General features: G+C 46.0%; 1 protein-coding gene and 1 long non-coding RNA gene across 2 annotated transcripts; one reads left to right on the top strand and one right to left on the bottom strand.

The window, feature by feature from the left end:
* Positions 1-8,528: 8,528 nt before the first annotated feature.
* TSSK6 (testis specific serine kinase 6) lies at positions 8,529-9,578 on the bottom strand. The gene has a single exon (XM_031604442.2). It carries the CDS (start codon positions 9,429-9,431, stop codon positions 8,598-8,600), a length of 834 nt encoding a protein of 277 aa, XP_031460302.1. The 5' UTR covers positions 9,432-9,578; the 3' UTR covers positions 8,529-8,597.
* Positions 9,579-10,846: 1,268 nt separating this feature from the next.
* Positions 10,847-15,005, top strand: LOC116235967 (uncharacterized). Its single transcript, XR_004168457.2, has 3 exons — positions 10,847-11,138; positions 11,342-11,551; positions 13,964-15,005. It is a non-coding gene; the product is annotated as an uncharacterized LOC116235967 (long non-coding RNA).
* The last annotated feature ends 12,839 nt before the right edge of the window (positions 15,006-27,844 follow it).

Raw genomic sequence — 27,844 nt, 5'->3', positions numbered from 1 at the left:
CCTTTAAGACCTTCCAGTAAGATCCACGAATTTTAAAATGAATACAAATAGAGGAAAAAGATCAGTCAAAGCCTTACGTGCTTTGCCTGTTGTTTGCAGGTAGGAAGTGAGAGTGTTTAGATTACATGCTTTTGGATGTTTATCTCACGAAATGAGGCTATTGCAGGGTAGCATTAGGGTATTTGACCCATGAAATGAACCCCATCCCAGCCAGACCCACACAAATCCCTTTTATTTTTCCAATCTCTGCAGCAGGTTGTGATAGCCATATTAGTGTCCTTGCTTTGTTTTATTTCTTTTCCTGGAGCTTTACCATTTTGCCCTTGCCTATTAGTCTGTATGTCGTGATAGTTGCCATTTGCCACTGAAATGTCTCATAATGTACAGACTGAGTGTTGCTGAACAGTTTGGATGTGCCAGTTGAGCTGTGGCATGTTGATGTTCAGATTTAAGTATCTAGGATGTTGAAGATTAAAATGCAAGGTCAGCTTTTCTTTCTTTTCCTCTGTATTCTTTTATCACCTATCAAACTGAACTGTGAAAAGAAGACAATTACTCCTGTGGTGCTAACCTTACGCATCCAAAATTTTATTCATAAATTTCCATTGTCATCTGAAAGCTGGGCAAGGAGCCTTAAAAAAAAAAAAAAAAAAAAAGAGATTTGTTTTTTGGTTTCTTGAAAATTTCCAGAATCAAATAAAAAGTAGTTCCCAGACCTATGCTTTCTCTCTATCTGTATCTTCCTTACTGGCTTACCAGCTCCACTCCTGCTCCCCTGTGCACAGGGGCGAGCTGAGCGTGCAAACTTCAACTTGCAATGAGTTAGGAAAGTGTGGGAGCATCGTGGTTGCCTCTGGTTACGATCAGTGATGAAACTGTCCTATAAGATTTTAAGAAACAGATTCCCTCTGTCCTTCATCCTAAACCTTTAAGATATTGGCATCTGATTGTGAGCTGACTCGTTTCCTCCTGTCCTGCTTCCCTCCTGCTTTGATGTCCTGTGGTAATGGAGAGAGGTGTATGTCTGAAGTGTAAAGCAGCAATTTACTTTCTTCAGGTTATTTTCTTCCATTATCTACCTCCGCATGCTGGCATCTTGGTTTCAGCTGAACATATAACAAATGTTCTATTTCCCTTCTAACCAAGAGCTGTTTCTAATGAAAGGTGCTTTGTTCCCTTTCAAGCTGATTTGCTGGCTCTATCAGTATCATCAGTGTTTCCCAAAACTCCGACACAAAGCAAAAGCAAAGCCTGAAACATGAAAAGCTTTTGTTGCTGTGCGTTCTCTCCCCGTTCTGTCTCTTTCTGTTAGAAAAGCACTTGAAGCACAGCTGTGATGAGGTCCCTGCTGGCCTGATGCACTGTGCAGCTCTCAAGCTGCTGTCTGCCTGCCCTTCTTGTAGCCTGCAAGAAAGAATTACACTACAGCACAAACCATATGGTTTTAAACCCCGGTGCCCAAAGGAGGGAGCTCATGTATACACAGACACAGAGAAGCTCAAAGTAGCTATGGATGCTCTCCCTGTAGCTGTTACTTGTGTGCATGCTGCCATAGGTGTGGAATGGGACCTTGGTGTAAGTTTAACCATGAGGGCTCTGGGTGTGATGCTGTCTGATTTGGAGTCACCATCAGCTGTGGATTAACATCTCATTTTTAGTAATGGAGCCCTAAAGCTGTGAATGAGCTTTTAATTGCAATGAAAGATCCTTGTGAGTGATTGCATCCTATACCTCTTCATGGAGATTTCTTATGTGAGTGTGGGCTTGTGATGGCAATTCTCCGAGTTTTCATTAGCTTTATGGCAGTCCTGCAAGAAAAGAAAAAATCAGCTGTTTCTGGTATAGGAAAAAACTATTGACTTTAAACCAATAGCAGAAACTTACTGCAACGTGAATATATAATTGTTCTCAGCTAACACCCAGCCCCTTACTGGCACAGATGTGTTCTCTCCTGTCTGAAGGCAGCGTTTTGGAAGTGTTGTTAGATGGATGTCATGTGCTGGGCTCCCAAGCGCTGTGTTGTCCTGGGATGTGATTCTTGATCCTTCCCGAGTGGTTTTCTCCCTTTGTTGAGGTGGAGCTAGGATTTCTTGGGGTAGAATGAAACAAATAGGAAAGGAAGGAGGACTGTAAGCCAGGAAAATATATGTGTAAATGAAGAGGACCACATCATCCGTCCATCCACCCAGCACCTTGTGCCAGGGGTGCCCTGTGGGGCCAAGCAACCTGCTTGGGACACATGGCTGAAGGATGCAGTTCCCTGCCCAGAGCAGCAAAGCAAACCCTCCTCCTTCTCAGAGAGCCAGAGTTGCTCTGAAGTGTTCAGTGCCGTTTCAAGCTTCAGCTGCATCTTCAGGCTCTTCTGTAGAAATGGGGTGAGGAAGCCCTTTCCAAAGACGACAGCATTTCTTCTTCAGCTGCCAGACCCTGGGACGCCGTGGGTGGGGACCTGCAGTGTCCTCCAGGAAGAGCAAAGCCCTTTGTAGATTCGCTCTATTTTTGTTTCTGTGCTATAGAAGACTTGCACAGTGTTAATCCTGGCCTGTGGCAGTACTGAAGGCATCCCTTGGTGTGGCTTTCTCCTCATGCTTGGCATTGTGTTGCCAGATGTTCCCTTCTCCCATGTCACCCAGTGAGTCCCACAGACCCTTTCATGTGAGACCCATCCCTCTGCTAGGGCACGGGGAATTTCTTTTAAAGTAGTGTGTAAATAAGAATAAAAAGGAAAAAAAAGTTTTGAAAAGGGATTGGAGCAAAACGGGGATTCAAATCCAGGACCTTAAAGTTCTCTGTCTTGCTTAAGCACAGGGCCACAGTCTACGTACCCAGTGCAGTTCTGGTTTTGGTAGTGGCGGCTGCAGGGCAAGCTGTCCTCAGTGGTGGAGGAGCTGCTGCCCATGGAGGTGATGCCCAGCATCTGCCTGTGACTGGCAGAGGAGAGATTTCCTCCTGCTCCTATGCTGGCTGAACTGTCACACCAGGGTGTAGGGATTGGTTTGGGGTTAGCACTGCAGCATCTGTCCAACAACTGCAGCTTTGGCCGGCTGCGGGGAACCCAAACTTGCAAGGCAGAAGGCAGTGGGAATGTAGACTGCTGTGTGATAACACTGCATATGTGAGGATTTTGAAGAGAAGTTAAAGAGGAACACAAAATTAATGACTGTGCAAAACCTTCCCCTCCTCCAGCTGATGTTAAATCCTCATTGGCTCCACGGGAGCCTGAATCTCTCCATTCTCATGCAGGTTTCTATGCAGACACCAAATTGATCATTACAGCGCTTCCAGCTGGGATCATAATGTCATTTCCTCTGCTATTTGCTTGGATTCCTTTTTCATATCTTCCCATCCCCTTCTCAAATTTATTGAACAACTGCTCTGTGAATTTACATGCTACCTACAAAGGCTGTCTGGCGAGGTTTCCTATGGTGGCTGGAGCCTCCTGTGCACTGAATATAGAGCTGGTGCACACGGCTGGAGCTTAGCAGAGGAGCGTGCACCTCCTTTCCTGATCTGCAGATGCAGTATTGATGTGAGCACGCTGCTGGCACTCCTCCAGGCCCAGATCCCATCCTCTGTCCTTAGGGATGTGACGTATCAATTGAGGCAGCTCGGCGATGCCTGGAATGCGCTACCAGCAATGCACTGTGCTCTGCTTCCAGCAGCACGGCGTCTCCTCTCCCAGCCCCTCCGAGTAAGCGCAGAGCATAGAGGTACGGTTGTAGCTTTTGAGTCTTTGAATCTGCTTCCTACGTGCGCTTGGACAACGGAAGTGAGGATGGAAGCAAGAAGAAACGCGCTGCTGGCATGCGTTGAAAGCTGCCTCTGCGGGTCCAGATGTTCTAAATCACATGTGGAGAAGTGTTTGTGGTCAGATGCTGTTTGAAACTGATTGTTGATAGCCTCCTGAGACAGCCTGTGACAAATTGTATAATAAAAAAGCTAAAAATAGCATAGTTATTCCCTGGAAAAGCAAAGTTCCCACAATTCAGCAAGCTGGGAAAATCGTTGAACTTTCTTTGGACACAATGTGCTGGTTTTTTGTTCTTCAGCCTTCCGTGGGTCCCTCGGCGTTTTTATGACAGTCCGTCCTTCTCCTACCAGCTCCAAGGAACGTTTCCGGCCCCTGCTCCCACGTGGCAGCTGAATGGATGGCCCATTGATGGAGTCTCCCCATGCGCCGACCTTACGCTTTGTTCCCTGCTGCTGCTGGCCGTTGTGGGTTTGTGTTTGTGGAAGAGATTTCCATTTATCATTGAGGAGAGCAAGCTCTCAAGGCACGTAAGTGATAGAACCAAAACAGTCTCTGTCCACCGACTATTGGAAAAGTATCCCCATGACCAGAACTACCCTTTGCGTGCTTTTAGTCTGTATTTCTTTGACAACGATTACAGTTTCTGCCTTATTTTGGCATGAAATTGCAGCTTGGCAGCCACGTATTCTGTAGGGCTGTGGTGTTGACTCGCCATGCATCTGACGTGCTGCTGTGCTCTCCTCTGTGCAATCTGGGGCATGCAGCAAATTTGGGGGTAGAGTAAAACCAAAGGGACGGAGCAGAGTACAATTGGGAACGCGGGTGTTTTATGAGTGTTGCAGATGAAATATGTGCTGAGTTGCAGGTCTGAAGTTTGGATCCCGCATGACGTCTTGAGGATAGCATTTGTAATAGATTCAATCTGCTGACAGGCTGGCTCTCCATTCCAAACCGCCAGTGCAGTTGCCTCCACAAGAGCCTGCCAGGCGCTGCCTACAACTAAAAGATAGCAACTGATGTTTCTTTTTCTTCTGTAAAGATAAAATGAAATGTGTGGTGTGAGGGGAACAGCTGCAGTCACCTCTATGAGCTACTGCAAGGAAAAAGATGAGGAGCACAGCAGCAGCACCCAGCCCAGCTCTGTTTGCACGCATGGCGCTGCTTCCTTCCAGGTTCTGGAGCAGGAAAAAGCAGAGAAATGTCTCTCACTCACCATATGAATAATGTAAATAAATATGTATTTCTTTGTGGGTTTCCAGTAGGTCCAACCCTCCCGCGGGTCCTTCCTGCAGCAATTCTCTTGGTCCGTCGCTAGTAAATAAACGTGGCTCTCAATGTCAGGAAAGTTAATTGGCTGCATAATGTGCAGAGAGCAAAATTGCTTTTCCAAGATTTATTCATCAATTACAGTTTGCCCTGGATGTTGCGGTTTGAACCATTCTCTGGACAGGGGAGAAGCATGTGAGATAGAAAGAGAGGCAACTAGTTCTCATAAAAGACCTGCTGCAGACGTGCAGATGGTGTGTTTCAGCTGTTCCAAGACAGGTATCCTATTAACAAGCTAACAAACATGTAAATGAGGAGCCAAGGACTATCACTGTATTTGAGACAGCAACGCATATATTTTGCTTGTAATTAGTGAGTGTTGTCTGGTGTCTCCCAAGTGAGGCTGTTTGCTCACCATCTCCAGTGCTAGTGAGCCACATAAACCTCTCCCTCACCTCTCCCTCTCCTTTTCTCCTATGCCAATGCCAGAGTTAAAGCTAAAGCCAAGTCAGCCAGCCCTCAAGCTGTATTTTTAATTAAGGTTGTAATGGGAATGGCGTGTTTGTTCCCCTCTGGAGAGCTTGCAGATCTGAGAGTGCTGCGCAGTGCATGACCAACAAAGCGGCATTGCCAGCTGTGCTTTGAGCAGGTCAATGTGGGACATGGAGAACAGGACAAGTGGCCACACGGAGGAGCTGTGATCTGCTTTAAAGTCATTTAGCGGGATTGAGAGCATCTGGTGGGATCTGACCCCTTGGAAAGACACTCCTGTGAGGAAGCACAGGGCTCTGTGGACTGTCAGCTCCCACACTGGCTCTGATGACGCTGTTGTTGACCTTGTCTCATTACTGTTGTTTAACTGCCTTGCTAAGAGGCATTTAATTACTTTCCTATGTGTTAGCAGGGCTTGCTCTTGTTGTAGAGCACAATGCGAGCTGTGCTGCCCAGAAATACTTCTTGATGCTAGGAAATAGAGGAGGCAAACCATGGTGTCCACTCTCAGTGCCGCCACCTACAAATTGCTTGGCTCCCCAGGAGGTCTCTCCTGTGCCCACAGCATCTCTCACTGAAGGGATGCGATCTTCTGAGGCTGAGGTGAATGCCAGCCATTCCAGGCAGCAGCTCTCCCTCCCAGCAGAGCCCTGGGAGCTGCTTCTGGGATGGCAGCACTGGGAACAAACATCTGTCTGCTGGTAGGAGCTCCAGGGGACGGATCCTGCCCAGCCTCAGCAGCCATGTCCTGTGTGTGTGTGCCCTCCTGGCTGTGCTAAGTGCTGAATCCTTTATTCAGCACTGGGAAAGAGACATCTGCTTTTGTAGCATATGCCCTTTTGTTCGTTCACGAGATAAAATGAGATGGACTCGGAAGCAGTCGGAGAGAGAATTCACATGTCTTTCCAGACCATCAAATATTGTTCAATTTCTTATCATCTCAAGACAGATCCACGATCTGATCTGAAGTCTGGAGACCAGGGGAGTTTTAAATTGTTATGTGAAATGCAATTCTCTTGGCTGAGGTAAGGCACTCAGTCTGCTCGCTGTCACACGAGAGCATAAGATGTACCACCTGGTGCCCAGATGAATGTTTGCTTTGAAAACGAAAATGTGACTCATGGAAAATCGTGCACATGGGGAGCTTCCTGTCATTCAGTGTGAAACTACTTTTATTTTTATTAATTATGCCTGATATAATGAAATGGCTCAAGATATGAATGTGCTTGCCCCCTTTCTCCTTCCACTGTCTCCACTCCTCTCATTTGTGCAGAATGAAGCCCGAGTTTCAGGCCAAGTGCTGCTGGATTGAAACCAGAGAGTGCCAGGAGGAAATCACTACTGTGCTGAACACGGGGATGATGTCTTTGGAATGGTCAATTCACTGATTAAATGGGGTAAAATTGCTTCAAGACACCTGAGAGCCACTCGCAGGGATTCTAAGACACAGGTGTCACAACCTGAGCAGATCTCTGAGCCCACCTTGTGGAAACGTTGGAAAGCCCATGAGATGGCAGTGCCTCAGACCTAGAGACATTATTTGCTGTTTATAAAGGTAAGTTTTATGGCCTAAAGATCTCATTCACTTTTCTGCGCTGCTAGAGAAGCTTTCACACGCTCCGGTTTCTGGAGTGAGCTCTTTGGTGTAAGGTAACAATACCATGGGGTTGTCATCTTCAAACGGCTGCACAGCAGCACCTGGGTGGTGCCCAGGGCCCTGTCAGAAGGAGGTAGGCAATATCCCTGTTTCAGTTGTTGCAAGAGAAAAGCAAGGCAGGTGTTGGAGATGAGGGCCAGCAGGAAAAAGAGGCTTGAGCCTCGCTGAAAGTCTCACCGCTGCTAAATCTGCCTCCGTGCTTCCTGCATTTCTTTGATTTCTCTATTCTTTCCCATTCCCATCACCCACTCCTCTTCCCAAGCCTGTTTCCCCAGCCACAGGACTCCGGGCACCCATCCTGTCCCTTACTCTGTGATGGGCTTTGCTTCTGCGATGAAGTTTTATTTTGCAGCTGAGAACAAAATAAATCTTCGTTCTGGTGGTGGCAAAATTTGCTGTAGCCCACGTGCTGAAAAGCCCTGGGCTGACTCTGCCGCCACATCTTGTTCTACTTAAACTGTTGCTTTTAATAGACCCAAAATGTTTGTGTTACAAAAGATGTTTCCTTCTCCTGCAGGAGAACCACGTGGCTCTGTTCCTTTCAGAAGTCCCCTGCCAGGGCTGTGCTTTGTTAGCTCACAGGGCACTAATGACACCGGGATTAGTGGACCACCCAACTGCAAAGTTGCCTTTTGACTTCAGCTTCAGTGGAAGCTTGCTTGGAACTTGTTGAGAGGCAACTTGAAACATCTCATGAAAGTGCATTTCAGATGCCAGCTCCTACCTTTAATTAACCATCTGAAAGCTTAACAGCTGGGGTATACAGTGGATTTGGGGAGGGATTGCAGATTAATTGGTAACTTTGTGTGAGAGCTGGAAATCTGGTTTTAGAAAAGCACTTCTCTGTTACATCTTTCCCCATTTCCCATTTCAGTGTTCCCCATTGCCAGTGGCATTTCCTTCTCATCAGCTTTTTCTTGGCAGAGATTTCAAATGCTGGCAAGAATCAGTATCTGCAAGACTTTGGTTGAAGACACACCAAAACTTTTGGCTTGGTAATGCTATTGGGTCATCTCCAAGGATTCTGCTCTAAACTTGGGTTTTTGAACATTTCTGTGTGATCTAAAGCTCAGTCACAGTTTGGTGGTAACCAAGGCTGTTGGTAGAGCTTGGACTTGGCCCCCTGTGTGACCAAGTAGCCAACTCTGGCATAAGCAGCCCTATGGTGCTCTCTAATCCCTCACTCAACAGTCACCAGGGCTTGAAGCCCTGGCTCATTTATCTCCTTTGTGGAGGGATTTGACTACCTTCTTGAGACCAACTTCGACCACGTTATTGACCACCACACAGTCTTGCCAGCACTTGAAGTTCAATCCCACTCACACTCTGCCATCCAAAACGATCCAGAAACTGCTAATGTGCTTTGCTTCTACAGCATTTATTGTGCTACAGTGTGACTGCCATGCTGGGGTCTCTGGCAAGGATTGTCCCTCAGATGTCTCCTTTCAGCCAGCAGTTCTTGGCCACTTGCCCCGCTCCAGGCCGGCACTCCGCACTGAAGTTCAGTAGCTGGGCGATGAGAGCCCGGCAGTGCTCTGGCAATGGGGGTGTTCCCACTGGGTACAGGACCCCCTTCTTCTGCTGCTGGGGTAGGCTGCGGACGTGGGTGTCATTGAAGGGCATGTGGCCGGTCACCATGACAAAAAACATCACCCCCAGGCTCCACATGTCGGATTTCTTGCCGTCGTAGGGGATGCCCATCAGCACCTCTGGGGAAGCATAGGCTGCTGAGCCGCAGAACGTGTTGCACAGGTCTGGGTAGACGTTGACCTCCTTGCTGAAACCAAAGTCGGTGAGCTTGGCCCGGCGGCTGTCAGCAGTCAGCAGCACATTCTCACACTTCAGATCCCTGTGCACCAGATTGCGATCGTGCAGGTAGCGCACAGCTCCCACAATCTGTGCAAAAATGTCCCGGGCTTCAGGGACGCAGGGCATCTTGCCCATCTTCTGCACCAGCTGCAGAAGGTCGGTGGCTGCTGCCTCCATCACGATGTAGAGCTTCCCATCGCACACCTCGATGAGCTCAAAGATGTGCACGATGTTGGGGTGACGGATCCTGCGGAGGATGGAAAGCTCCCGGGGCAGGAATTTGTACACGAAGGCTGGAGGGGCTTGTCGCCGATCCACCACCTTGATGGCCAGGGGGACTTTGTGTTTGGTAGAGGTGGCTGCTTTCACCTTTGAGAAACTGCCCTCCCCTAAGGTATGACCCAGCTTGTAGCCCAGCTCATTGAGGGCCTTCTCACCCGCACTGATTTTTGGCATGCTGGGTGATTACAGTGTGCTTTAGCAAAGTTCGTGTTTTGCTCCTGGGCTTCAAGACTTAATACATGGTGTGTGGCAGTGGTTGATCTTCACCTTCGTGTGTACAGGTGCCCCGTGGAGGTCAGGACTCACCCAGCATTGTGATGGAGTAGAGAGCTGTGGGGAAGTGTGATGTCAAGAGTGTGAGGTGGGTCCCCATGGCTCTTCAGTGCCCCTGCATGCCTGTGCACATATAGGGGGAGAACAGTGACTGCTCAATCGCAGAACTGTTACGGTTGGAAAAGACCTCTAAGATCTTCTAGTGCAACCAAATATTTTACAGGTTTTTTTTACCTTTTTCTGCTCTTCACTTGAGTTTTCGAAGTAGGGGTTGTCTGATGATGAGAGTTTAAATGTGAGTTCTGGGACAAGCAATCACCGTGGGGATCTGTGCCTCTCTTCAAGATACTGGTTGTATTAAAATCAGAAGTACACAGAGTGGCACAGGAGAGGGTTTTTTTCCATCCCTAGCTACAAGCCACCTGACCACATGTAAATATTTGGGTTTTGATTACAGTGTTGCAGGGAATGGTTTTCTAGGCAGCTTTCTGACTCCGTGAGGCATGGATGGGGAGCTTTATCTTTCATAAGGAGCAGTTCTTGAGCTCCTCGAGCCTGGAATTGCACTCCTTCTCTTTCAAGCAAAATTGATAAACATGATAAAAATGAGGCATTCTCTTGCTATAAGCTGGGGCCCAGAGCAGGAATTGTCCTCTTTCCCTTTGCAGCACTCCTCATTCACAAGAACAGCTGCTTCTGGCCAGTGCTGCTTACAGACCAGTGCCTCCCTGTGATGCATACATTTCCTTTCTCACTATAAAAAGGAGCCTAAGACCACAAAATGTCCGTATTTCTGAATACAAAGCCAAATGCTATTTTTGATTTTTGAACATATGAGGGCTGCTCCAAAAGCAATGCCTCCTATTTTATTCTGTTGGCCCAGAGGCAGGTGTTGGTGGTGTGGTGGTAGAGCTGGCACTTTCCTGACAACCGTTTTGGTGCTAGAATTCATCTGGGGCCAAGGGTCTCTTTTTGCTTAGGCCAGCAATAACTGCACTGGGATTTCTGCCTTCTGAATGGTGGATTCCTGGCAATTCCATCTAGGCTGTGAATCATAACCACAGTGACTTTAGCAGGGGTTGGAGCTTACTTCTCAGAGGAGTTGGGATTTGGGGTGACTAAACATAACTGAATGAATAAAGCAGTGTCTTTTCATAAAGGAAAAGGCTTACACCAGGCTTCCTTTCCCTTCTTGGTAGCAGTATATCTCAAGAAAATGCCATCCTGAGATCTGACAGATGGGAGGATGTTTTGTAGCTATAGCATAGTGGGAAGTTCATGTCATAGGCGTGTCCCAGAGCTTGCAGGTAAGATCCTCGCTTATGGGAAAGCTCTTTGAAACCCCCGTAATAACATAACCCAGAAAAAGCCGTGTGCCGTGCACCAGCGGGTGCAGTACCTCCAAGGGGCCGGTAAAGCAAGGCCAGCTGGCAATGGGGAAGCAGCAGATCCTGCAGCAAATGCTCCCCCTTCTGTACACTGCCGGCTAAGCCGGCGGTACACGGGCTTGTTCTCTGCGATGCCGACGGATGACAGCAGAGGCTGTCTTGCAGCAGGTTCAGGCACTTGATGAAGAGAGTGTAGCCAGCACAGGACATTACCTGATTGGTAAGTGGTCTCATTTTGTTAGCAATGTCATTTGTCCCCCGTTTCCCAAGCTCTGTTCAGTGAGCTATTCACAGGTAATTGATCTCTGGCCTGTGTGATGTCTGAGCAGTTGGAAAAATGGGTCAGATCCCATGAAAAGCACACCAGGCACAAGCTGCCTCGGAAGCTGAGGTGCTATGGCTACCCTTGATCCTTTTCTGCAGAACCAAACTGTGAAGTTATTTTGGGTACTGGATTAAACGGACGTGGAAAGTCGAAGGAACAAAAGCAAAAGGAGCTAAGTGCAAAGCCTCACCTCTGAGTGTTTTATGGAAGCCGTGCACGTACAACTGCAGCCTGGGGTTTGCCATGGGCCCACAGCTCCTTCCTGGCAGCAACAGCAGCACTGGCACTGGAGAAAAACCAAGTTGCAGGTAGAAAGTTATGTTTGGTAATAGGTTGCTGTATGTTTTTGTTTCCTTCCTTGCATGTCTCAGGGATTGGTGTTTGCTTAAAATACTCTGGCTCTGATTTTTTTTCACACCTTTGGTAGATGAGGGGATCCAATGTTCAGAGCAGATGTGATCCTTGCAGCTGTCTGCCCTCAGATCTTACCCAGATCAGAGAATCACAGAACAGCTCCGGTTGGAGGCCCTTCAAGATCACCCAGTTCCAACCCTCTGCTGTGGGCTGGTTACCATCCAGCAGATCAGGCTGCCCAGAGCCCCATCCAACCTGAGTGCCTCCAGGGAGGGGACATCCACAGCTCCTCTGGGCAGCTGTGCCAGCCCACGTCCTCTTGTTCAAACACAACAAATCTGTGCAGTTGGTTGCAGGACCAACAAGAGATCTCCTAGAAATTCATCAGGATGCACTGAACGCCAAACAAAAAACGCTATGGACATCCATTTGCTTACCTAAGCTTGCTCAGACATGAAAGAGAAACCTGAACCTGGCACTGCCAGTGTGCCTGAAACATCTCTTCACGCAAATGAGAGTTCAAACCATGTGGGGGATATAAAACATGAGGCAAGGAGTTGGGAACTGGTACATGGCAATGGGCCACATCACCATCCCCTGGGCAGCTTCTGAGCACCTCAGTAAGTGCCAAGGGAGGTGAAGGATGGAAAGGGATAATTGGCTGACCTGAAGCGAGCTGTTGCATCTGGCACTGCAGGGCTTCACCTGCCAAATCTCAAGCCTGAAGGCAATCAGAGAGATTGAAGTGAGAGACAAAAGGGACCAATCCCACGGTTCAGGGAGTAGGGGATTTTCCTGTTGGTTCTGTACCAAAATCCCTTTTGGAAGGAGTGAAGATTGAGATTTTATGCTTTCATACTTGCGGTAAGCCTGGCTTAAGAGAGAGCTAGGGAAAATCAACTGCCTAGGGCTTTTTGTCAGCTTTTTCTCTGCAGTGTTGGAGAGTCTGGTTGGAGTGTCACACCCTAAGTCTCTTAAGGGACTATTTTGTTCCTTGATTTTTTTTGTGCACTGCTTCAAGGGTATATCTCAGAATGTGTTTCATAGCAAAATAATGCTTTGCAGTGGGCAGGAGAGTTGAGCGAACCATAAGCACTGAATAAACTAGTAAAGAGCATCAATAAGTTTGGATATAATAAGGGCAGAGTGGGATGTGAGACTTGAAGTGAAGAGCCCAAGAAGTGCTGGGCACAGCTGAATGCAGCAGGGCCCTCTTGGGCTTGGTGGAAACGGAGCTGCACGGTGATGGGGGTCAAGAGAAAACTGGGGAAATTAGAAGCTTTTATTACCACACTGAGTTATGGCAGTTAAATCCAAATACAATTAAGTTAGAAAAGCAGATAAGTGTTTTGTGGTTTAGCTATCCCAAATGAGTGCCACTGAAATCTCTTCCTTGTGCTGATTTACTTACCTGCCTGTGGAGAATCTCATTGCAGAGCATTATGTATTCAGAAGGAGGTTTACTTGTCTGGCACATATTGTAATTAATTTTTGCCCAATTAAGTGCCGCAGAGCTTTGTCTGCATACCATAGACTGTCATGTCCTAATTACAGAGTTGGAAAGTTGCTAGTGAAGGAATATGGCTACGGACATGTGTACAAGGTATGGAAGCTGTGAGAGGCTGCTTTCATGATTTGCTCTCAAGATCCATGCTCAAATGCTTCCTAAGAAGTGCTTGAATCACCAGCCCAGTGAGAAGGGCTGGTTGCTGGAGAGTGAATACAGACTTGGTTGCTCAAGTGGCAGGGTGTATCCTTCTGTAGAAGACCTTGCGTTGCATTTGTTGCTTTGTTTCCCAGAAAAGTGGGCTGCTGGCTGGACTGTACCTTTCCCTGAAACAACAAGTCCTTGGAAAGGAGAAATGTGGTGCTCTTTTTTACAGGGTGGAGGGCAGGGGGTGGAAGGACCATGGCATGCCCACGCTGTGCTGATCAGATGATGTGTGCTTATGAGCCATGAAGTACATCTACACAGAGCCTTCTTGAGGGCAGGTGTTCATTACAAACAGACCTTTATGACTGCAGGTCTCATCATTTGCCACCTTCATTTGTTCTAGGAATTAACGCTGGCTGACTGAATGGTGGGTTTTCCCACTGAGCACTGCTCATGCTAAGGGAGGGCTTGGAGTTTGACTTGGGATTTTTAATTTTCTTCTGATTCCAATACAACTCCTTTCCCTGCTCCTGATCTGAGCTTTAAATCTAAAACGACGTGCGGAGGGTAAGGAGCTCCCGAGTGAAGGTGGCAGTCTGCCCTCAGAAATGAAACCTGCCTAGTTCAGATGCTTCCAGGCAAGTCAGCCCCAGCAAGAAACAAATTGTTTTAACAATAGATTTAATTAGCTGGTGTTTGTACTCCTGCACAGCGTGGCGAGTCCCAGCGCACCTGCTGGCGGGCCTGTCTCAAAGCCCTGGCGTCCTCTGTGAAGGAGTGTGAGGAATGACTGAAGTGTTAAATAAGGACATCAGTAAGCGTGGCCGTTCCCTGCAGGCTGCTGGGAGCCGCGTGGAGAAGAAGGCAGCGCTGTCTTTTGTGAAATGGCACAAAGAAAATAAACATAACTGCAATGCAACTTCCGGCAAATATTTTTATATCTTTATCTTTAGCTAGATCTCAGCTCGTGATGTCCTGCTGCTGTCATTTATGCTCTGAATGTATGATACTTAAATCTTTGACATTTGGGACAGCTTTTCCTGAGTGTATACGTATGAGGAGGTGGTGGGGTCGTTTTGTTCTGGGGTGTTGCTTTCCTTCCTCCCCCTCCACCCTAGCTCTGGTTTATCTCAAGTCAGAAATAGTTTTCCTAAATGCCAGGCCTGAAAACTTGTCCTGGGCTCCGGTGGTCACTCTTCCACATTTCTTCTTCCCTCTTCCTGTGTCATTACCTCCCTAAAGATTATGTTGCCCCAAAGGCAGCCCTCTTGCAGGGCAGCATCCCTGGGATGCCAGCTGGCTGTGCTGGGCAGCATGTAGCCAACACAATCATTTTGGAATACATGGTCAAATAAATCATGGTATGAGGAACACCCGGCTATGTGTAACCTAGGAATGCTAGATTACAGAAGCAGACTTCGTTTTGTTTCCCTTGATTATGCACCCTTTCATTAAATTGGGAGGTGGAAAGAAATGGCTGTTTGTTTGAGGATACCTTGCTTTGCCATCTCTGGGCGGCTGATGACTTTTTCCTTGCAGAGGAAAGCTCCTTGTCCCTCCTGCTCCTTTTTCCAAGCAAACACTAAGGCAGCATCTTCTTGGTGCTGTGCTCTTTTTCTTGGTTCTTGCTTGTCTTCAGTCTGTATAAATGCACTGGCTGGTCTTGTTTGGCTCTGTTTCCAAGGGCAGTGTGACTGCTGCTTATTGGCACATGCTCTCAGTTTGTTGCAATTTTGGCAAGATTTAACTGCATGGTCTGAACAGTTTTGTGCCAGGCAGGACTAAAGCTGAGTATTTTTAGGAAAGAATCAGTATTTAAGGAAAGTATCATTTCTATGGGCAGGGAAGAGGAGCAAAGCCTATTATTTGCGGTATCTCTGCAAAGCAAGGTCCCCTCATCTGGAGGGATGAGAGCTTCTGGCAGGGATGTGGCCTGCTGAAAGTCTGCTCTGTTTTGGACAGGTTTGGCTCAACTGAAGCAGCAATTGTGGTAGCAGTCGGGGCAACAAGACCTCCTCTTATAGCAATGACGTTAGGACAGTAACATCTCCCATGTACTACGCTTCAGTCTCAAAGTCACTGCAATGTCTTGAATGCATGGAGAAGCATAAGAGAGTAATGAGGCTAAGTTACGCCAGGATCTGTGACAGGCAGAAATAACTCCGAACAATATAACCACGCTCAATTTGGATCTGTTTGCGCTGGTCATGCCTTGTATTTACATGCTGCTGTGGGAAACTATTTTTAAATGTTAAAACTTAACACCTGCAGGCTAAATGGGTTACAAATGATAACATTTGCACTGTAGTTTGTTTTGCAGCACCTCAAGAAAGGCAGCTGGTTGGAGTGATTTATTTTCATTCCTGGGGGGGTCGGGGGATGCAAGGTTCTTGAAGAGCCCTTGTGACTTCTAGAGGAAAAGCACCAAAAATGCTGGGCACTTGGGAGCTGCAGTCACAGAGACTAGGCAGTAGCAAATAGAAGCCTAATCCACAAGATTCTCTCAAAATGTCTCTCTAATGCATGGGTGTCCAACCGTTTGGCTTGCCTGAGCTGCACTGAATGAAGAGGAATTGTCTTGGGCCACTTGTAGGCTACTCTGAAAGTAATGCCTTCTCTATCTTTCCATGGAAACTACAACGGATACAGTGAGCATAGGGAGATTATTGTCCCTCTCTATTCTGCTCTTGTGAGGCCCCATCTGGAGTACTGTGTCCAGGTCTGGAGCCCCCAGTACAAGAAAGACAGGGAGCTGTTGGAGAGGGTCCAGAGGAGGGCCACCAAGATGATGAGGGGACTGGAGCACCTCCCCTATGAGGACAGGCTGAGGGAGCTGGGCTTGTTCAGCCTGGAGAAAAGAAGGCTGTGGGGTGACGTCATTGCAACCTTTCAGTACCTAAAGGGAGCCTGCAAACAGGAGGGGAGTCAACTCTTTGAAAGGGTAGATAACTGCAGGACAAGGGGAAATGTATTAAGTTGAGGGAGGGAAGATTTAGGTTGGTTGTCAGGGGGAAATTCTTTACAGAGAGAGTGGTGAGGTGCTGGAGGCTGCCCAGAGAGGTTGTGGATGCCCTGTCCCTGGAGCTGTTCAAGGCCAGATTGGATGGGGCCATGGGCAGCCTGGTCTAGTATTAAATGTGGAAGTTGGCGGCCCTGCATGTGGCAGGGGGGTTGGAGATCGAAGCTCCTTGAGGTCCCTTCCAACCCAGACCATTCTGTGATTGTAATAGAACAAATTCTCAATTACAAAACACTCTTTCTCAACATAGACACCACTATTAGCCATGCAGTGATGAACAAGAGCCTGCAGACCTCTTTGGGAAGAGAGGTCTGAGAGAAGTCTGGTAGAGAGACATGGTCAGATTTTTGAGTTGAATATCTGGTCACAACTTCACACATTCCATTTGAAAATTTGCAGGTCGTGTATTTGTGTCGGCTGAAAATGGTCTCACAAATATGAACTGATGACTGAAAGCAGTCTTGAAACCTGTGGGCCACAGGTTGGACAGGCCTGATCTCATGTCACTTGTATGTTGCACAGCAGCAATGAGAAAACTGGACCTCTGATACAGTCAGATTACTTTCCCACATGAAATGTATGACGTTGGTTAGGCATTAGCTGAGAAAACCCTTGAGGGCTGATGAGTGATGAGACATCCTCAGTGACTAAACCTTTCCTGAAATAAGTAGTCAGAATCACTCTAGAGCAACACTGCATGCCTCTGACCAACTGCTGGGTGATGGAGCCAACCACTGTAGGGAAAACACTCTCAGTGTGGACTCATAGGTCAATTTTTCATGAGGTGTAGATCTAATTCACAAGTTCCATTGGCTTACCTGTACTGTTGCTACCTGGACAGATCATGATCACCATGGTCTCTACTCCTTCCCAGCGTTACTCTCCGCAGGTTCCATGTGTTCCTAGTTGAAATGCAGAATTCCCTTGCAGACTTTATAGCTCTGGTTTCTGAGATGGATTATTTGAAGGAGAAATTCAGGGTCAGATACGCTCAGAAAAAGAAATGTGTTTAAGAGATTGGTAGTGAATTCTCATGTCTTCTTTCCCTTCATTTTTCTGCCAGGGAAAATGTTCTTTATTCTTATAGTGAAGGGGAATTTCCCAGCTAGCTCCCTTTGTTTTCAGTTTCAGTGTTCTTTTGTCATATCCTTGCTGGCAGACACAACCTCTGGCTAGGGTGGAGCTGCTGTTTCTCCAGCTCCTCTGAAATTCCTCCTTAGCACTCAATATCAACCACATCTGGTGCGTCAGTCCTGCTTGACTGCAAGGTGCTGCTTGGGCATTTTGGCCTCAGGCATGGGACCTGGATGATGAAATCTTCCTTGGAAGTCCACCACGTTGGTGCCCGCCCTGATGCTTGTCAGGAGAGCATGACAAGCTGAAGGCATTGCTTCTCAAGTGCTGCTTTCACTTCTTGTAACCCCTCTCTCCACGTGGCTCCTGGAGCTGATTTTAAGTGCTCTAGCTTTATTTTTGTAACTCACAGAATAGGCAGTTCTGCCTACCGGTGTTTAATTCTTCTGTGTGCACAACTGCTGGTGTTCTACAGGAGGCAGTGAGCACTGCTTTGCTTCCTCACCCCTTTCACTCAGGACTTTGTTACTGGCAGCTGAATTTTGTAGCCCAGTTCTCCCTGCGCAGGCCCACCTCTGCAGTCCTTTGGGTGCCTCTAGGGCATCTTCAGGGCTTCACTGCAGCAGTGAGCCTCAGAAAGGCCTCAGAAGTTTTCTTACCTCTATGCAGACACATTGGCATTCCAGTCTTCTCCCTGTATCTTGGAGGAAGGCTTCAGTTCCTTACTTTCTTGGGTAAAACGTTCTGTGGAGGTTGTACTACATGCTATCCTGGTCTCTGTGAGGTGACTATGGTTGGAATGTGACTGGGAAGTCCTCTCCTGCCCATCCTGGCTGTTCTTGTGTTTGTCATCTTCTGGAGGAAAAAAATAATACCTCTGGGTGTTATCTCAGTATTACCTCCTGCTTCCCCCTGCTGCTGCAGTTGCATGCTGGGCAACTGTTTCTTGTCTTTCTGACATGCCCACAGTCACATCTGTGACCCTGGGTTAATTCAAGGGACCACGACTCTGTGTGCTTAATCTACTGGCACCTGATGCAAGCCCAAAACCCAGCAGCAGCACACCTCTCTCAATGTGTCGTTGAGACAGCCATTGCTGCTTGCTTGGCTGTGCCCCTCATGGAAACGAGTGTGAGGTCAGAGCTTTGCCTTCTTGCAACAGGCATGGATGTTTGCATGGATGTCAGGAGGACAAACAGAGTTCTGTCTCCGCACAGTCCAGCACAGGCTGCTGCTACAGGTCGCCCCTCCAGGGATCAGTGAACACTCGACTCTTCTCTACAGCTAGCAGAGAGTGGCTCCAAGCTAAGCACATCCTAGATGTTTATAAGATTCATTTTTCTAGCAAGCTCTCGCAGGGAGGGAGGGAGGGAAGGAGAGGAAATCTGGATCAGGTAGGTAGCTTTAACATGTATCAACCTCTTAATTGAAAACAGGCTCATCTCTTCCTCTTTATCTCCTGTCCTAAATCTCGGTACCGTCTTCAATGACCTCTCTGTCAGATCCCCAGGATGCAAAACAAACATTGGGTTGGGGTTAATTTAGTCTGCAGAACAACTAGTTGCAAAATCAATGAGCTGGGTTTTGTGTGTGTGTGTGTGTGTGTGGTTTTTTTGTTCTCCTTGCTGAAGCTAGAAATAGGTCAAGCAGCAAACCAGCATTTCTGAGGCAGCCAGAGAGACTCGTACCCACAGGTGTATTTCAGAGGTGGCCTCTCGCTGGGGTTCATGCTCTCCCCCTGCCTAAATCCCCACCGCTTCCTTTTGACAGAAGAAGGAGGAAGTGAATTGTTGGCAGCACAGAAATGAAACCGTTCATATTTCCTTGAACAAAGGTGGTAGATTTTTCAATAGAAAATATATGTAGCATTGCACTGCACCCACTAAACCAAGCCTTACTTCTTCCCCTATCTGTCTTGTGCTTGGGAGCCCTAGCCCTTCACAAAGATCCTCTTCTATCTGCGAGGCTCCTTTTGTACAGTGAGTCTGTATATGGCAGATGACCTGAGTGGAAGCAAATGAAAGAAGTGGCATTGTGTGAAGTTATTTTGGATCACTTATGGAGCTGTCAGCTCTCTTTTAAGTCACGGGGAAGTTAATTTGGTCACAGCAAGACAGCAATATTCACAGCACTTCGGGTCCCACCTTTCCTGTTCAGTAAGGCTGTCCCACTTAATTTCCCTTGGAAAACTCCAGCCCCAGTGACTGGTTTTATTTTCCACAGATTTTTCAGGTCTTTGGTTGGTTGGTTGTGGTTTGTTTGTTCGGGGTTGTTTTTTTTTTTGCACATCCCCAGATCTGCCTTTCACAAAACAACAGGAGGTGGTCAGTGGACCACCAAATGCATGCTGTTTTCCTGGGAAACCTATCAATTTTTGCTGAGAGGCTGTAGTGGTACTTGGTACGCTGGGGAAGCTTCAGCAGCATTTTCCTGACGTGGGCTATAATAGGCTGATGCAAGGGGCTTCACAAGCTGTCACTGCTGAGGAAAGGTAGAGGTCTTTGTTTTTGTGTGTACCACGTGCCATGCTGAGTGTGAAATCAACCTTTGAGAAAGCACGCAGTCAGGGCATACGGGTGACAGTCCACACATCACTCACTATTGGTCTTAATTGCTAGGGCAGCAGAGGAGGAATAATTAGACACATGTGGTGTTCTATTTCCCATTTATATTGCAGTTTTTCAAATTGAACTGGCTTCCTGGGAAGGCTTAGTTCTTGGAGCTGAAACCTGGGAGAAAGCAGGCAGCTGCCACTGCCATGCATGGGCTGAGAATGGCTGAAATGTTCCCCTCTGTTTCTTGTGAGTGATCAAGTCAAATATCAGTAGTAAACAGTGAACTTTTTCCAGGCAAGGTCATAGGAAAGTATGTTTAACAACTAAAAACAAACACCTATCAGCCTATTTTGGAAAATGCAAATGAGAAACCTGCTTTATTGTGGCATCTAAATTGGAGTCACTCGCAGAGGAAAGCAAAAAAAAGCTGGGAAATGGCATCGCAGAGCTTTCACCATTCGGAAATGGCTCTGCAGCTTGCCAGTGCAGCTGTTGCAACAAGCCTGGAAAAGGCACTTTCTCATTAGTCCCCTCTCTAGATCCCGGGAAGAGCTCAGAAGACTCTGCTCAGATGTAGCCTATTGTGCTCCATTTGTTTTCTCTCTTTCCTCCTTAAGGTGACTGTCACTTTCCCCCTGTTGAATTTTTGACCAACCAAGGTCACGCTTCACTTTCATGAGTCAACTCATCTTTGGGTTTTGATCCTATATGCTGTCCTATGATCTGGAGCTGTCTCCATCTATTCCTCCACAGTAATTTTTTTTGCTTTTCCCCCACCGTACTGCTCTGTCCTTTGCAGTTCTTTACAGTCTCAGCTACACAGAAATGTCTGTGGCCTTTCTCAGATAGGGAAGCTGATTGCATCTTTGATGTTTTGGGGAATTTGGAGCCAGTCCAGTATTAAAGAAGAAAACAGTGTGAGGAAAGTAAAAAACGGACCTGCATTTTTGCAAGCTAAACTAATTTATAAACTCATGCAACTGTATTGAACTCCAGAAGCTTGGAAACGACTCTCTCTGTCTGGAGCTGGAAGTGTGAGATGCCTAATTGCGGAGCATCTTCAAAACTAATTTGTTTCGTATGCAGATCTGATATTTATCCAGGCTGAATCATGTCACCTAGTGTAATGCTTTTGGAGCTCATTTTTTTTAGTTAAAGTTGCATTCAGCTTGGGCCTGATCCTGCCGCATCTCGCCTACGTGTTTGTTTTGGGGTTTTCTATCAGCAGCGGTGAGGGCACTCAGGAATATCTATGGCTCTGCAAAGCATGGCAGTTTCACCTGTTTGACCTGGAGCTGTCCTGGTACAGAACTTATTATTATTTTGTCCTTTAGCTCAGGATGAAAACAAGCACGCTCCTTGTGGATCCCAAGTACTTGGTAGGGCCAGCCTAATATTACTTCCTTTTTATAGAGCCTCTGGCTGACTTTGGAAAGAAAATATGGAAAGAAAAAAAGCTTTTACCCATTTGTATTGTTAATAATGGTTATTATGGCAGGCACAAGGAACAAGCAGCCCAGAATGACAACCCATTGTGATGTGCAGTGTATGAACACAGAGCATTGTACTTTCCTTGCTTTATATTACTGTCTAATTGCAGCTTGTCATTGTCAACAAACCATTTTTCCCCTAAGAAATAGGAACCACACATACTGTGTGTTATACAGGCTAAAAAGGTGCTGTGAGAACTGAGGAGATGGGAAAGAAAAAAAAAACCATCTTGTCATTTATGATGAATTTTCATTAGTATGGACAGTTTATCTGTGCAATAAGGAGTAGTTATTCCCATATTGACCTACAGGATTTTAATGAAGGGTACCCATGGACTGGCAACTTCTTTCAAACACTTACAGTAATGGATATTAGGATATCATAAATAATTATCTGAACAAGTTGTTGTTTTTCCCCTGAAATGAGATATTATTTTAAAAATAAAATTAACTTGCACCCCTTGTCCTTTCTATATTATCTGCATTTTGGAGGTTCTATCTAGCTCATGTGCAGTGCAGTGTGTTCGAAGATAATCTCAAGACAGCAGGTTACTTGATGAGTTAACATATATCGGCTGGGCCACAGAAATGGGCTGTGTTGCTGCTAGCTTGGTATCTGTGTGAACACTTTGGTTTGTACTGCAGTGTCCTGGTTTTCTGCTGGGGAAGAACAAAAGGCGCTGTTTGTTTGCGAGCCTAGAATATAAAGGAAGAGTCTGACAACAAAGCTTTGATGCCAGTGGAATGGCTGGGTACTGAGGGCTGGGAATGGACACGTCAGCAAGGAGATGTGCAGGGGGATGCTCTAAAATGCTAAGATTTTGCATGAGTTTGTAATTTGTTAGCAAAGCAATCACTAATACTTGGGCAGAATCAACTGAACCAAAGAGTCTGCCTCTAGCAGCAGCTTTCAGCAAAAACAAAACAGTAACAAGCCATGGGAGACCCAGATCTTGTGTTCATCTCTCCTGTCGCATCTGCAGCAGCAGGGGATGTACTTGTACCTTGATGCACTGCTGAGATTTGTGCTGCAGTTCTCTTTCTTGGTCTCGGCCATGAGATAAGCAGGTCAGCCCTTGACCTGCACTTCTTTGGGACTTTGTTCCTCTCAAGTCAGGGGGAGTATTCGCACTGCCATCTGCTCCACAGGTTTTGGAATGGCTTGCATTCAGTCTGCTGGACTCTAGCTGTGTCCTGAAGCACAATATTTTCATTGGGTTCTTCTTTCTAAATCTTCATATAAGATTCTAAATCTTATATGAAAGATGAAGCTGAGGGACTTGAGTTTAAATCTGGTCTGAAATAACTGATCTGTGAATAACCAAGTAGACTGAAACTCATCAAAAAGGTGATCAAAAAGGAACGTGACCATGAAGGAGGAATGACTTGATCTTTTTGGGTCAGCGGTGTAAAATGGAGGTTGAGGAGCACGCAGTTCATGCAATCTTAGCATTCAGTACGTAGATGGTTTATATGCTAATTAGTCTTCCACTGAGGGGGGAAAAAAGAGGCGATTGTTCTAGGTGGCCTTTAAAAGGAATGACAGAGTTGGTAGGAAGCTAATAGTCACGGCTGTAAGTCACATCTGATTCAGCTTTTGTGTAACTTGGAAGGAATGCTGGAGAACATCCTCTCCAAGGAAAGCTTAGAGGTTAGAAAGAGCTGGAATTAATCTAATGAAGATGGTCAAGAAGGCATGGAGGTAGATAAGCTGTTTGGAAAACTTTCTTGGAAGTAAGTTCGAGCAACAGCATTTATCTATTCCTAGTCATTGCTTGAAAGCAGTGTATGAATCCTGAAGGTGCTGGCATGCCTGACTTAAGGGCCTCATGTTTTCAGTGGTGGAATAGAAGCGTCGTCTTTGCTTCAAACTGTAATGGAAGTTTCTTTCCAGCCTCTGTGAATGGACTTGTGTTACTTCTATCACTGCTGAAATCCTGGCAGGCCTTGTCTATGGATGATTGATGTTGCACTGATTTCCTCTCCCAAATTCAGGAAATGCCATAGTGCTGTTAATTAGACAACAAGACAAAACAATACAAGTGTTAGAGGCAACCTAAAGGAGCCATTTGGTTTGGTTGTTTCCATTATCCAGGAGTGCTCTTATGGACGCTGAGGGTATGATGTAGAGGTATTCAAAAGCCAGGGATGATTTGGTCACTAACTGCTCTTCAGGGATGCTGTCTCCTTTGGGCCACCAAAATAGCTCAGAGAACTTGCTGAGGGTAATCTGGTAGGGAAGTGACTGTCAGTGAATACAGTAAAACATCCACTTAGAAGATGGAGAACTTGCCTGGGAGAGGTGACTCACATCCAGTAGCATCTTTCCAGGAACGGCGTGTATGAGTGCTCTTCTGTCTTTCTAACCAGATGAAATTCATACTACTAGTAGTTTCACAGAAACAGGAAGGAAAACAGGCCCATGCTGAGATGTGCCTGAGGGTCTGATCAGGTCTGACGTACATTCAGCTCAGCACTCATCCTGAGCCATGCAAGGGGGGTGTCAACAGGCGTGCTTCCATGGGAGGGTTGTGCTGCCATTAGAGGGTTGTGTTTCCCAGGGAATGTTGTGTTTCCTTGGGAGGGTTTTGTTTCCATGGCTGTCTGAGCTGAAGGGAAGGCTGGGACCCTGTCCCCATCCCTGATCCCTCAAAAGCCACCAGAGTCCTACCAACACTGTGGAAGAACCAAGGTCTTTCTGTTTTTCTCGTCATACTAATATCCCTGTCCATGTCTGGATGTTGGAGAAATCGAGACTGATTAATTCCTTTGTGTGAAAGCATAATATCTTCCTTGTGCTGTAGCTACCTGTCCTGGTGTATTTCCTGAGGTGTATTTACATCAGAGATGAGTCTGTATGTAAATGGTTGCTGTGCTTTCTGCTAGAGCTAAACTACAAGAGATAATGGTCAAAAATACTCAGTGAGAAGATAAATGATTGATCTTCAATGATCTTTCATTGTTTCTAAGTGGGAGCTGATGACTTGTATATCAAGCCCTGATACTTGTATATCAGGCAAGATGCTTTCTATCAAAACATATCAGCAAATCTCCCTTTGAGAAGCCAGTATATCAAATCCTACCCTCCCTCCCCCCCCCCCCCCAAAAAAAAAAAAAAACAACATTGTCTGTTATTTTCGATGTTCTACATTTTAGTGGCTCACAGTTAAATGCAACATGTTACTGCGAGGTTTTCCAGACAAAGGTAGTTCCTGACAGGGCTTCTGGATTTCCCTTTGCATTCCAGGCATTTAATTAGGAATAAAGCTAGAGCAGACAGAGATGCTAGGCTTGATCAGGGAGACAGCCCCCTCTGCCTGCTGCAAGGCACTGCAGCCCCGAGGAGCACTGCCCTGCTGAGTTTCCTATGGGGCTGAAGTGATGCCAGAACTGAGCAACACTTTGCTTAAGTGCTGCAAGATCTCTCCCTCCCCCCCTTTTTTTTTCTTTTTTTTTTTTTTAAACAATGTCCATGTATGTTTAACAGGCAATCATAGAATTAAATAGGCCACCTGCGGCTTAAGGAGATTACTCAGCACTGATGCCTTCCATCTCCTCTCCCATGGGAATCTGAAGACCTAGGAGAAAAGGATATCATCCACAGGAAGCTGTGAAGGGCATCTGATAATTGATCACAGTGCATGGAAAAGGCTTTGAGAGGTCCCCACAGCTGGTGCCTGTGCCTGGTCTGCACCAAATTGCTCTGCTGCTCTGTAATTATAGATCTGCAGTGGTTCTGTGATGCAGCTCTGCTAACCTGAGCCCAAATCTAAATAAATGGTCCAATGTCCTGCTTAGATGCAGGGGGTGGAAGATAGAAAATAACTATTTTGTGAGTTTTTAGAGGCAGATTTAGAACCAGAAGACCTATTGGAGCAAGACAGCAGGAGTGCAAATCTGCTTAATAAAAAAAAATGGTTTATACTACGGCATCATTCCAGTGCTTTGTGATAGGGAAAAAAATAATTAGCTTATTGCAAACAAATTGAAGATTGCGGATGATTAAAATTATAATTAAAGCGCAGAAATGACACTTGCATTACAGATGTACATCTCTGCAGACTATTGGAACAATACGTTAAACAAAGTCAATCACTCCCTCATAATAATGGCATTTACAGTAACACAATGGCAATGCAAGGCATTTTGCTGCAGACAGGACTGTGTTTTAAAATATATTTACAGCATTAACATCCAAAAGATATGATCTCTGTTGGAAAAATGGTCAATGCTACTGTTCAATTTTCAGACATGAGGCTTGGTATGATGAGCAGCAGTGGAGAAAATGAGGGAGGACATGGAACAAGTGCTTTATAAAGAGGATTTGCTATCAAGGGTTTAGAGCAGGAGGATTTTGATTATGTTACTGTACCAGATAAAATGAAGCTGGGGGGAACTGCAATTATAAACTTCTATAATCCACAGAAAACAATTTAAAGATAAGGTGATAGAATATTAACAGTAACTTTAGGGAAAGTTTTCCTATTTGTTGTCATGATTATTTGCATTCTTTAGATCTAATTGAGGGGAAAAAAATGACAAGATATAACTCTGTTTCAGTGCACAGCAGGAAAGGAAAAACCTGAGATTTTCTGTTGCTCTCTAGGGGTGAACTCCCTTCTGACGGAACAGACTTTTTAAGAAATAAGAGGCCCCTTAGGACAGAGAGAACCACGAGTTCTTTGATGCCACAGGAAGGCTAAGCTTCTTAATTTCTGGTGTACAGACATTGCTTTGGGCAGACAGTGGGGCCAGACTCTGATTTTCTTACACAAGTAGAACATCAATGATGGCCCACACTACAGCCACAGAAACAGGCATGAGCTGCTGAGGCTTTTGGCTGTGTTTCTAGGAATGTCTACCAGAAAAAGTAAACAAACCCACAATTAACAACCCTTTTGCCTTCCATTCAAAGCTGTCAGAACGATACAGGAGTTTTACTTCAGAATGCTGGTACCTCCAGTAAATGTTTTGCTTGCGCCTTCAGATGGCAGAGCTGCCTTGGGAAAATGAGAACAAAGAGGAAAAAAAAAATAGGTGCTGTGGGATCCAGTTGTTTTTAATGCCCTTGAAATCTCTTAGGTGGATTTTTTAAAGGCTAAAGCAATAGGAGAGAAAAAAAAAAGGCATGGTGCTGTATGCAGAAAATGGGAAAGAGAACATGAGAGCGCTACTCGAAGAGCAAGGTTCTCTGTAGAATAGCAGTGAAAGAAAATAGAGGCAGAGGAATCTTCAATTAAGATAGTATGAGGAAGCAAATATTTGAGGAACTAGTAAATCAACGAGATAAGGGTAGAATAAATGTAATTCAAAGCCCAATGTCTTGTTGTAGCATGTTATAAACATCAGAGCACAGGGCTGCATTTGATGATGGACTATGCAGTGTGAAGCTGGAACGAGGAAGGGGCATTTTTTTTTAAAGCTCGCTGAAAGATAAATAAATCACAGAGGTTATTGTATCATACTGTCAGTGGGGTTTTTAATAAGTTGGTACAATTATTTTAGGCTTGAACAAACTATAAGAAATATCTGCCCCCGAGGGCTGTTATTTTCTCAACAAATGTGCTGGCAGAGAAAGTCAAACAGAGCCATAAATATAATAGGATGGGAAACTATGTGCTGGGGAAAAAGAATTTGGGATGCTGTTAGAAGTGCTCAGTGCAGAAAGCAGGTCCCAGTGGAAGACTTTTGTGGAGGAAAAAAACCAAGTCCTACACATGGCAATGACAATGGGGTACAAGGCACAAAGCCATGCCTCAGTAAATTCATACCAAGCAAATTTCAGACTTGTACAGCACTGGAAATAGGCTCTGCAAGTGATCTGGGATGAAAGGTGCTGAGTCCCACCTACATACCTGAGAATGAGCTGGGAAAGCTTTGCAGGTGAGCATGTAATGCTCATCGTGCCACTGAGAGCCTTGCAGTGTCCAGGGTGAATGAGGTTTCCATCACTTCATTTTCAGGCCACTTCTGGTGATTCTAAAGAGGTTTTCCCAAGTAACAACTCTCTAAATATGGACTAGAGGACTGGGAGTGCAGAGAACATCCTTACTAGAAATGTGAGTACCAATGAGAGGCATTAAAGTAGTTTTTGCAATGGAAAAAGAGCGTTCATTTCTTTTGTACTGGAGAAATGTTTAAAGAAAAGATATACAGATGTGGCAAAGCAAGCTTTCACACCGAGACACAGCAGAGCTCCTGGTGACCCAGGCACAGCACGGCTGTGTACTGCAGAGGGCAGTCCAAGCTCCTTGTTTGCAGGGCACACTGCAACTTCCAGCCTCTGCCACAGTTTGCTCCTGGCCTACCGATGACAGCCAGTTGTTTTCTACTCCTGTAGATATTCAGTTTGTTTTCACTTTGCTTTTTTTTTTTTTTTTTTCCCCAAACGTCCCACTGTCTATTGCTTAGAGAAGAAAGCTGCCCAGGCTCTTGCTGTAACCACGCTCTCGTGC

The sequence above is a fragment of the Phasianus colchicus genome, chromosome 7 (genome assembly GCF_987193195.1).
Source record: "Phasianus colchicus chromosome 7, bPhaCol1.hap1.1, whole genome shotgun sequence".
Lineage (NCBI taxonomy): Eukaryota > Metazoa > Chordata > Aves > Galliformes > Phasianidae > Phasianus > Phasianus colchicus.
Note: the sequence above shows the minus strand (reverse complement) of the source record. Positions and strands in the feature narration are given on the sequence as shown.